Source organism: Fukomys damarensis, unplaced genomic scaffold (genome assembly GCF_012274545.1).
Source record: "Fukomys damarensis isolate Sample0158 unplaced genomic scaffold, DMR_v1.0_HiC HiC_scaffold_31, whole genome shotgun sequence".
NCBI lineage: Eukaryota > Metazoa > Chordata > Mammalia > Rodentia > Bathyergidae > Fukomys > Fukomys damarensis.
In genome coordinates this window covers 12,371,276-12,383,111 of record NW_022900943.1, presented here as the reverse complement: position 1 = coordinate 12,383,111, position 11,836 = coordinate 12,371,276, and the positions used below count along the sequence as shown (strand labels likewise).

The following is an 11,836-nucleotide window of genomic DNA, read 5'->3' as shown; positions in this document are numbered from 1 at the left end:
CTGAAACTCTTAACTGGTGGAAACTAAGTGCTCCAAGATCATGGAATTGAAAAGTGGCCAGGAAAATTGAGTGTGTGTGTGTGTGTGTGTGTGTGTGCGCACGCGCACGCGTGCACATGTTAGTTTACCCTTGAGAAACAAAACATTTAGTTCAGCAGAACACCAGGGGAGCTAGAAGCTGATTATGGTGTGGGAATGAATGGTACAGAGTAGTGAAGAGTTGGCAATCTGGCCTTTTGGAGGTCTTTTTTTGTGTAGTTTGGAAACAAAGAATGGTTTTGTGCTTTAAAGGTTATTTAAAGGAAAGATGCAGAAGAAAAAAAAAGGAGTATATGACAGATTGTGTCTCACAGAGTCTGTGTGATTTTCTCTTAGATGCTTTTCAGAAAATTTCCAGCCTCTGACACAGAAGAATGAATAACTATATTTTGATCCAACTTTATAAACTACTGACTGAGGTATCACTGATTATAATTGTGTATTTGTCTCTTAATCATTTACATTTTTCTTTAATATATTTTAAAGCTTTATTAGTAGGTACAAGTATAATAGTTTTCCTTCGTAATGAATTCACCATTTCATTATTAGGAAATATTTATCTTTAGTAGTAGTATTTAAGTTAAACTTATTTTATCTGAATTTAGTATCATTCCAACCGTTTTGGTTTATTATTTGCATGGTATGTTTTTCTGTTTTATTTTCAACTCCTTTTTGTATTATCCCATTTTACAGACAACAGTAGATAAATGAATCTTTCTGTGTGTGTGTGTGTGTGTGTGTGTGTGTGTGTGTGCGCGTGTGTGTGTCTCTGTCTGTCTGTCTGTCTGTCTGTCTCTCTGTCTCTGTTGGCTTCTTGCAGGATGCCTATTTAGGGCCTGGATTTAGCTCAGTGGTTTCACTGCCTGCCCCGCAAGTACAAGGACCTGAGTTAAATCTCCAGTAACCCACCCCACCACCATGTCCCCCAAAAAGAGTGCCTGTTTATCTTTGGTTTTTCTCAGTTTGAATGTGATATGATTTTTTTTATTCTGTGTGAGATTTGTCAAGTCTTATTTTTTTTAATATATTTTTATTTGTGAGATTGGCTGACCTTGTACTTATGTAGTCCAGGCTGCCCTCAAATTCACAGGATCCTCCTGTCTCAAACTCTAGCTTGTCAAATTTTTTTTGAGTCTTAAAGTTTTAATTTGGGAAATTTTCAGGTATTATTTTTTCATATATATTTTTCTGCCCCATTCTCTTTTATTATTCTTGGACTCCTATTATTGTTGCTTGAAATGATCACTCTTGTTCTTTATACTGCTTATACTATCCTGTTTCATTTTCTCAGATTAGATAAATTTTATTTATTACAGATTTATTTGTATAATTTATAAAAATGGGTGAGCTTTTAGTTGTTTTTCAGCTTAGAATTTTCATTGGTTTGTTTGTTTGTTTGTTTATTTATTTAGGTGCCAGAGATTGAACTTGGGTCCTTGCGCTTGCAAGGCAGGCCACCAAGCCACTGAGCTAAATCCCCGGCCCTCATTATTTTTTTTAAAATAGTTTGTTTTGAGTTTTTTATCCCATTCATTATGAATATACTTTTAAGTCCTTCAGCATACTATTTATAATTTTTGCTTTAAAATTTCTTGACTGTCACTTTCTCTTTTCTTGTTCCTTTCCATGTTTACTGATTTTTTTGATGTCATATGTAATGCACAGTTTATACTATATAGAGGCCAGATTTTTGATATACGGTTATGAAGAACATCTATATATGTTGCTCAGGCTGTTACTTCATGTGAATGTAGACTTCAAATTCAGTTTCCTTTGTGGTAGACAATATCTGACATTACCGTTTTCTCTCAACTACCAATTATTACTGCTTTTTCATGTGCAGTAGTCTTCCCTTACAGATGCAGATTAGTTGGCCTATTAAATGTTAGAGTTCACATGCATTTTTGAGGTTGATCTTGACTGAGACACCATTCCTTTTAGAATTTTCTCCATAACTTTCCAGTAGTAATATCAGGAAACTGTTTCCTGATGCCTCAAAACCAGCAAATCTATGACTTTCTATTACCCTGTGCCAGGCACAAATTGAGTTGTACCTTTTGGCAAAAAGCGGCAGATCCACAAGTCTTACGTGGCACACCCTTTCACTTGAAGCCACAATCCAGTTCTTGCCTACTTAGGTTGCTCTCCATTGCCTTGAAATTTTAGTTTTAGAATCTTAACAGTTGTTATCTACTGGACAGTTAGTCCAAGTTTTCCTGCTATTGTCTGAAATCACTTCATAGAAAATTATTTTTGAATTTTTTCTAAAGTCTCTTTTCCACTTACAGTACTGTAGATTGTTAGTTAAATACCAGTTTCATTTAGACGTTATTCTTTGCTTTAGCAGTATCAGTACAATTTATTTTTTGACAAAAAATTTTTTTTTCAGGCAGGGTCTTGCTATGTAGTTCAGGCTGGCCTTGAACTCCTGGTAGTGCTCTCTTGCCTCAGCCTTTTAAGTGTTGGGATTACAGGTGTGCCCCACTATGCCTGGCTTATTTGGTAAATCTTGTATAAATCTTATATAATTGGGAAATAGAAACATGACTGTTACTTATAGCATTAAGGCTAAATTCCTCATTCTAGCATATGAGATCTTTAATAATTGGTCTACACTATTTAACCTTTTTGTCTTTCTAGTGTCCCACAGTAAACCCATTGTTCAATCTAATTTCTTTATTGTTTTGAGTGCCACTTAAGTTTTGCTGATACTACTTCCTTGTACTAAACCATACTACTCTTCTAGATTCTTCAAAATCTGTTTCATTGAAGTTTCCTGGCTATCTTCTACATTATTTCATTACTTACAGCATTTAAACTCCCTACCAAAAATGTAATGAATATCAAAGTGCTTGAAATGCTGAAGTCCAAATACAGCATCATTATCACAGTGTAGAGTTTGAATATATGTAGCCTGGTTTCCTTGAATTCTTCTTACATATACTTTGTTTTTCCACATAGCCTATGTGTTTTATAAGATAATAGAGCTCATTGCTTTTTGGTTTATTAAATTGTACCTCCTTAGCTATGTAGTAGATATTGGTTGAATTCTTTGTGGGTTATCTTTATATATTTAAAAGACTTTATTTTTTAGTCTTAAGCCTATTGAAGGTATTTTGATTACTTCCAACTTTTGATAGTTTTATGAGTAAAAGTGCCATGTCAGTTTTTGTGTGGACATATTTTCAGCTAATTTGCATAAATATTAAGGACTGCAAATGCTACATCATATGTAAGAGTATGTTTAGTTTTCGTGAGAAATTGCCAAACTATCTTCCAAAGTTCCTGTACCATTTTGCGTTCAACAGCAGTAACTGAGAGTTCCTATTGCTCTGTATCCTCACTAGCATTTGGTATCAGTATTGGATTTGGCCATTCTAATAAGAGTATAGTGGTATCTTGCTTCAGTTTGCTTTTCTAAGGACATAAGATGTTAAACATCTTGCCATGTTTATTTTTGATTTATATCTTTTTAGTGTGGTATATTTTGAGTTCTTTTGCCTATTTTTAAAAATCAGTTTTTTAGATTTTTTTTTTTTGGTAACTGTTCTTTATCAACTATGTCCTTTACAAATATTTCCTCCAAGTCTGTGGCTTTCTGTCCTCATTCCCTTGATTGTTTTTCACGCAATGGTTTAGATTTTAATGAAGTCTGGTTTATCAGTTATTTCTGTTGAAGGTTGTACCTTTTGTATTGTCTATAAAAAATTGTTGCCATACCTAGGGTCCTCTAGGTTTTTCTGCTTCTAAGAGTTATTTTCTAAGAATTTTACATTTTACATTTAGGACTGTGATTTGTTTTGAATTAATTCTTGTGAAGGATGTAGATTCTTTTTAATGAATGTTTTTGTTCATTGTTCTACCATTGTTTAAGACTCTTTTCTCCTTTGTATCCTTTACTCCATTGTCAAAGATCAGTTAATTCCATTTATGTGGGTCTGTTTCTAGGCTCTCCATTGCGTTTCTTTGACCAGTTTGTTTCTTTTTCACCAATGCCATGTACTCTTGATTATTTAGCTTTTTAAGTCTTGAAGTTAAGCAGTAACCATTCTTCAGCATATTTTTCAATATTGAGTTGACCCTCCTTGGTGTTTTGCCTCTCTGTATAAAGTTTAGAGTTTGTTGACCGCCACAAAATAACTTGCTAGGACTTTGTCTAAGATTATATTGAGTCTGTACATCAGATTGGGAAGAACTGACATCGGTATTACTGACTCTTCATATCCATTAATCTGGAACATATGCTCATTTATTTGGTATAGTTCATCTTAGTTGTATTCCTCATATAAATCTTCTATTAGACACAGTATTTCATTTGGGGGACTGTGTAAATGCATAAATGTTTTAAATTACGAATTCCACTTATTCATTGCAAGTGTTTGACTTTTACGTATTAACTTTGTATCCTGCACTTTGCTGTCTTTGCTTAGTAGTTTTGAAGGTTTGGTTTTTATTGATTGTTTCAGATTTTCTCCACAGATGATCGTGGTATCTATGGATAAATAGTTTTATTTCTTCCTTCTCAGTATGTATACCATTTACTTCAGTTAGGACTCTTGGTACAGTGTTGAAAAACTGAAGATTTTTGCCTTCTTCCTGAACTTGATGGGACAGCTTTGAGCTTCTCTCTAAATAAATTAAATGTGGGGTTTTTGTAGGTGCTCATTATCACATGGGAGAAGTTCCTCTCTATACTTTGTTGAGTTTTTATCATGAATACTTGTTAGATCACATCAAATGTTTTTTCTTTTATTGATATTATGTAATTTTTTCCTTTATCCTGTTGATGTGATAGATTATAGTCATTTATTTTCTGGTGCTGAGACAGTCTTGCATGCCTGGGATATATCCCACTTGGTTGTGCATACTTCTTTTTATATATTGTTAGGCTTGGTTTACTAACATTTTGTTGGGAATTTGCACCTATGTTCATGAGAGATTTTAGTCTGTAGTGTTCATATATTGCCTTTGTCTGGTTTTGGTATTAAGATAATACTGGCCTTGTAGAGTGATTTAGGATTATCATTCGTACCCTAGCCCCTTCTGTCCTCCAGAAGGCTTTGTACAAGACTTGTATAATTTCTTCAAGTATTGGTTGATTTCACCAGTGATCACATTGGGGCTGGCTCTGTTTTGGAAAGTTACTAATTATTGATTCAGTTTTTTTAATAGGTAAAGGTTAATACTGTCTGATTTGCTTGGAGTTTTGAAAGTTGATGATTTAACATTAGGTTTATTATCTTTTAAGATGTTTTCAGAGTATTTTATAAGTTAATTGAAGTTTTTTTATGTTTTTATGAGCTATTAATGAAAACACTATTTTTTTCCAGCCTAGTGTATTAATTGTAACCTACAAGGAACCTGCAAAATCATCTACTCAGTTTGGATCCTATAAACAAGCTGAATGGAGGCCAAATAGTACCATGATAGCTGTTTCAGTAAGTAGATTTTTCAACTTTAATTGTTTTCCTATGGAATCATTATATTGTATTTAAGTTTGCTTCTCTTAGATGGCTTCCTTTTAATCTTTCAAATATGTAAGCGTTTATCTTCCTATGATAAGAATTGCCGTGGTTAATTCTCTTATGTATATACTATGTTCTGTTCTTCTACCTACTGTATCTTTGTTGACTTTATTACATCCTGCCATTCCTAAACATGGGACCTATTATCTGACTGTCTCACTTTCTTCTTTTGTTCCTGAAATCCGATCCAGTTTTTTAAAGCTATTTTTCATATTTATACAGTATTCTTGAATTTATATTTAAGTTTTGCCTTCCATTTCAAAGGATACTCCACAAAATAATAAACTTTATATGATTGTATCATATTAAATTTTTATAGCTTTTGAGTTTCTGCACTTCTTACTCTATTACATGTGTCTATAATTGGTTAATTTTATCTTTTCAGTGTATATTTTATCACTGTCATATTTAGGGGTGTCATTTTCATCTGATTTGCAGTGGCAATAACATATATGGTTAACATGTATTGAGCATTTTCATTGTAAGTGTTACCAATTTGAAATGATTATCTCATTTCATTTTTAGATCTGTGCTTTGAATTAAATTATCCTTCATAATACATTGAATAAATTGAGGCTCTGAAAATTAAGCTATATCTAACATCACACAAATGGTGTACATTGGATAAATAAAATGTAAATTTGGGAATTCATATTTTATTCTCTTAACCATTAGACCACTTATCTTCCTGTCAGTTTTCTTTCTCATCTGTTGTATTATATTAATAATCCGAAAATGTACCAAATAGTCAATTGTGTTGAATTATTCTGCACTTGCTGTATTAGAAGTTGGCAGACTAACAGATTCCAGATCTACCCTGCTGCCTATTTATATATAGTCTGTGGACTCAAAATAATTACTGTATGTTTAAATGATCGAAACAAATCAAAGAATATTTTTTTACACTTGGAAATTGTGATATCTAAATTTTAGTGTCCATAAATAGTTTTATTGAACTACAAATATGTTCACATATTTATATTCTGTCTGTGACTTCTTCAAGCTACAACAGCAGATAGAATTGAACAGTGCTCACTGCAACCATATGTGATGTTTTCAATACTTTACTCTTCTGTTTGGTTTCCTATAGATCAGAAGAGTTACAAGTTCATGCATTTCAAATGCCACACATACTGGGATGTTTATATTATTTTTACTGTTTGTACTCATGTCAAAAGAACTGATAAAAAGAAAAGTGGACTTTGTGGATCAGACTTTTAAAACACATTGGAGCATGGATTATTATTGAATTACATGGCAAAATATTGTTTTCATTATGCAATGAATTATACTGTAGCTATTTCAAAAGAATATAATATAAGTTAACACTACCAGACTTTAAGTACTCATCACAATATTTCTAGCTCACTGAAAATAATACAAAGATTAGAAAATTCTAGACAGAATCTGTCAGTACAGCAGGACTTCACAAAAATAAAATATAGGTATAAGTGCACTCTTGGTTAATTGATGAGTTAGCATATGTAATGGTCAGTACTTGGTATGAAGTGTTAAGGAAGTACTTTGTACAGTAGCATGTGTGGAACATCACCACATGAAACATTCTCAAAGAAGTTGAGTTGACAAACCTTTAAATTCAGTGCAATCTACAGGAGTCTATTAAAGTATATATTAATTGATAGTAATAAAAATACATGAGGAACAGAAATAGATTTACAAAGCTTATAAAAATGGAAGACTTAAAATCTGTGTTTATTGTAAGTTTTTGTCAGAGATAGAAGTTTGACCTCCTGATTTGCTCTGTCTTACCACTTGCTGTTTGATGAAATTAGGAAAACAATCAGAGTAGCATTCAAAAAAATGAAATATCTAGGAATCAATCTAATGAAAGAAACAAGAAGACCTATACACTGAAAACTACAGCACTCTGAAAAAAGTGATCGAAGAGGATATAAGAAAACGGAAAGATATCCCCTGCTCCTGGGTAGGAAGAATCAACATAGTGAAAATGGGCATCCTACCAAAACTGCTAAACAGATTGAATGCAATGCCAATTGAAATTCTAACACTATATTTCACAGAACTAGAAAAAATAATCCAAAAATTCATTTGGAACCAGAAGAGACCAAGAATAGCAAAAGCCAACCTAGGCAACAGAGACATGGCAGCAGGTATAAGAATCCCCAGCTTCAAACTATACTACAAAGCCACTGTGATAAAAACAGCATGGTAGTGGCAAAGAAACAGATCTGAGGATCAGTGAAACAGACTGGAAGATACAAAAACAACTACAGATGTACTCAGCTACCTCATCTTTGACAAAGGAGCTGACCATCCTCACTGGAGGCAAGATAGTCTCTAATAAACGGTGTTGGAAAAACTGGATTTCAACCTGCCAAAGATTAAAACTAGACCATTATCTTTCACCATGCACTAAACTAAAATTGAAGTGGATTAAAGATATAAATACTAAAAAAGAAACACTAAACTTGCTGGAAGATAAGTTAGGCAGAACTGTTGAAGACATTGGCATAGGAAAAGACTTTATGAACAAATCCTCAGTAGCTCGGGAACTAGCAGAAAGAATCAACAAGTGGGATCTCATCTTATTAAAAAGCTGCTGCACTGCAAAAGAAACCATCAACAAAACTAAGACAACCTACCATGTGGGAAAAAATTTTTAACAGCTGCTCCTCAGACAAAGGGCTCTTATCTAGAATATATAAAGAACTGAAAACAGTTAGCCCCCCCAAATATAAAGACCCTATTCAAAAATGGGCATCTGAAATGAACAGACGTTTCTGAGACAAAGAAGTAAAAGCAGCAAGTAAATATATGAAAAAATGTTCCACATCACTGGTCATTTGAGAGATGCAGATGAAAACAACACTGAGATTCCACCTCACCCCACAAAGAATGGCTGCTATCAAGAAATCACACAGTAACAATTGTTGGCAGGGTTGTGGGGAGAAAGAAAACCTCCACTGTTAATGGGAATGCAGACTGGTGCAATCACTATGGAAATCAATATGGAGATAACCTCATAGACCTGGAACTAGAGGTTTCATTTGACCTAGCCATCCCTCTGCTGTGTATCTTTCCAAAAGAATTAATAAGAATCATATCACAGTGATATATGCACACCTGTGTTTACAGCAGCACAGTTTGTAATAGCTAAAACTTGGAAACAGCCCATTTGCCCATCAGTTGGAGACTGGATAAAGAAGATGTGGTTTTTCTATAAAATGGAATACTATTCAGCCATGAAGAATGAGAAATTAGATTCATTCATAGGAAAATGGAGACATATTGAAGATATACTCCTAAGTGAATTAAATAAGTCACACATGTGTAAACTGAATAGTTTCTGTTGTGAAAAACTATAATAGTACATAAGATCCTAATGAGATAATTGACAGTGTGAAATAGGAAGAAAAGGGCTAATGGTGTAGGGAAAGTGGGAAGGGTAGGGGAAAGGTAATAAGGGAAAAGAAAAAATAAGAGAAAATGGAAAAGTGTTTGTAAATGGAGAGGGGAGGAGGGGGTGAAAGGAGGAGGGCAGGGGCAAGGGAAAAAAGTGAGAACCAAGACCTGTCATGTAAAGGTACAAGATCCCAATAATGAATGTAACTGTACTGTATACCTAAAATGTACCAGTAAACTCAATAAGGGGGGAAAAAAAAAGGTTTGCTATTGCTGCCCTAGATCCAGCCACCTCCCAAAAGCCCCACCTATGAATGTATAGGGTTTGGGAGAATATCTAGAGAAAAGCCATAACAATAGGGATTGCACTATAGAGCTCTTTGGGAAGTTGTTTTTTTTTGAGACAGGTTCTCACTGCTGTGTAGTCTAGGCTTTAGCATCACAAATGCTGGGATTACAGATGTGTACCGCCATGTCTTGCTCATAGTTATCATAATAATAAATCTTGGAGTCTTTTGGGCTTGTTTTGTGTGTAATTTATTTTTAAATTTTGTTACTCTTGATATATATAATCACATTCATCATAGGCAGTTTATACCTGTACATACTATATCTTGATTCTTCTTCTTTTCCCCATTTTCCTCTGCTTCCTTCAACCTTTCTTCCCCTCCTTTTTTGTAAAACTTTTCCATTTTCTTCTATTACCTTTTCCCCCCTTTTCCCTTCTTTCCCTTCCCCATTCTCCCTCCCTTCTTTCCTTCCCATTGGAACATTTTCTTCCTACTTCCTTCATCCATTTTTGTCCTTATTTATGCTTTCAGTTTCTCACACAACAGAAACAATGAAATATTTAAACACATATATCTGACTCATTTCACTTAAAAGTATGATCTTAAGGTGCATGCATTTACCTAAAAATGTCCCAAGTTTATCCTTCATGGCAGAGTAGTATTGTGTTGTATATAAAGACCACATTTTCTTTATCCATTCATCTGTTGTTGGGCATCTGGGCTGTTTCCAACATTTAGCTATTGGCTATCATAAATTGTGCTGCTGTAAACACGGGTTTCCATAAATTGCTGTGGTATGATTCTTTTATCTCTTTGAGATGATACCAAGAAGGAGAATGGTCAAATGGAACCTCTAGTTTGGGTTTTTTGAGGAATCTTCATACTGATTTCCGTATTGATTTTACTGGTTTACACTCCCACTAGCAGTAGAGAAGGGTTCCTTTTTCCCCACAGCCTTGCTTTGTTATTGGTTGATTTCTTGATGATAGTCATTCTTTCTGAAGTGAGATGGAATCTCAGCATTGTTTTAGTTTACATTTCTAAATGACCAGTGATATTGAACATTTTTTATATATTTATTTCCTGTTGATACTTCTTCTGAGAAGTATCTTTTCATTTCAGATACTCATTTTTTGATTGGGCCTTTAAATTTGAAAGGTCTGATATTTTTTAGTTATTGTATATTCTAGACATTAGTCCTTTGACGAATAGCTGGTAAAAAGTTTTTCCCATTTGAGGGTAGTCACTTCATTCTGTTGGTGCTTTCTTTTGCTGTGAAAAAGCTTATTAATATGGTGAGATCCCAGTTGATTTTTTGTAATATTTTCTGTGTGATTGGGGTTTTGTTCATAAAGTCTTTGCTTACACCTATGTCTTCTACAGTTTTATGTATTTTATCTTCTAGCATATTGTTTGAAGTTATATCTTCAATCCATTTCAGTTTTAGTTTAGTGCATAGTAAGAGATATGGGTCTAGGTTTAATCTTTGGTATGTGTAAAACCAGTTTTCCAGCCATTATTTATTAAAGAGGCTATCTTTCTTTCGGTGAAGGTGTTTGGTCCTTTTGTCACAGATAAAGTGGCTGGGTACACTTGGAGTTGCTTCTGCATCTTCTGTTCATTGATCCTCAGGGTTATCTGTTTCCCAGTACCATGCTGTTTTTAATCTCAGTAGCTTTGTAGTATAATTTCAAATCAGGGATAGTGATGCTGCCTGCCTTGCCTTTGTTTCCCAGAATTGCTTTTGCTATTCTAGGTCTTTTCTGATTCCAAGGGAGTTTTAGGATTCTTTTCTCTAGTTCTGTGAAGTATGCTATTGATATTTTAATTGGGATTGCATTAAATCTGCATGAGTTTTGAAAATATGGCCATTTTTACTATATTCTACCTATCAAACGATGAGTATGTTTTCATTTTCTGATATCTTCAGTCTCCCATTTCAGAGAACTGCAGTGTTCAATATAAAGGACTTTTATTTCCTTCATTAAATTTTTTTGGGGGGTGGTACTGGAGATTGAACCCAGGGCTTTGTGCTTGTGAGGCGGGACCAACAAACTGAATCTCCAGCCCATCATTTTTCTTGATGGTGGTGTTTCCCTTATCAGAGTTCAATCAATCTTCTGACTGCCTAGAAAGGGGAACAGTGAGGGCTAAAGAAAAAAGACAATAGGGACTTGAATAATTTGAAAGTATAATGGGGGGCTGGGATATCGATGCCTCAGAGCTGTCAAAGACACTCCAAGCTTGCCATTATTGGGTTGAGAGTATCAGGTGACTCAGAGGGTGATTATTCCATAATTGACAGGATCTTACAATTGGAGGAAGTAACAGATGACTGGAAGAGTGGTGGTGGTCCTTTGGCAACAAGCATCTTACACTGATGAGCTTAGGTTGGTGAGGAATTTAAGTTGATTCGGACAGTGAATTGAGCAAACAGAAGGAGGAATGAGTTAAGCTGATAAGGAATTTGTCCCTCCCTAGGTGAAATGGTTTTCCCCCAAAATTAGGTAGAATGGCTCCCGACATTCCCTAATTTCTCCCTCAGTATGTTTGTTATTTGTGTACAGGGATGCTATTGATTTTTTTTTTTTTTTTTTT

At 34.3% G+C, this 11,836-nt stretch overlaps 1 protein-coding gene across 2 annotated transcripts in view; it reads left to right on the top strand.

Annotated features, from left to right (window-relative positions):
- Nucleotides 1-388: 388 nt before the first annotated feature.
- The window catches only part of Ric1 (RIC1 homolog, RAB6A GEF complex partner 1), a 96,632-nt gene continuing 85,184 nt past the window's right edge, over nt 389-11,836 (top strand). For both annotated transcript variants that reach the window (XM_010620828.2, XM_010620827.2), the window contains exons 1-2: nt 389-458; nt 5,370-5,477. In XM_010620828.2, the coding sequence (XP_010619130.1) occupies nt 414-458; nt 5,370-5,477 (153 nt within the window). In that variant the 5' untranslated portion in view covers nt 389-413. The remainder of the gene's footprint in view (nt 459-5,369; nt 5,478-11,836) is intronic.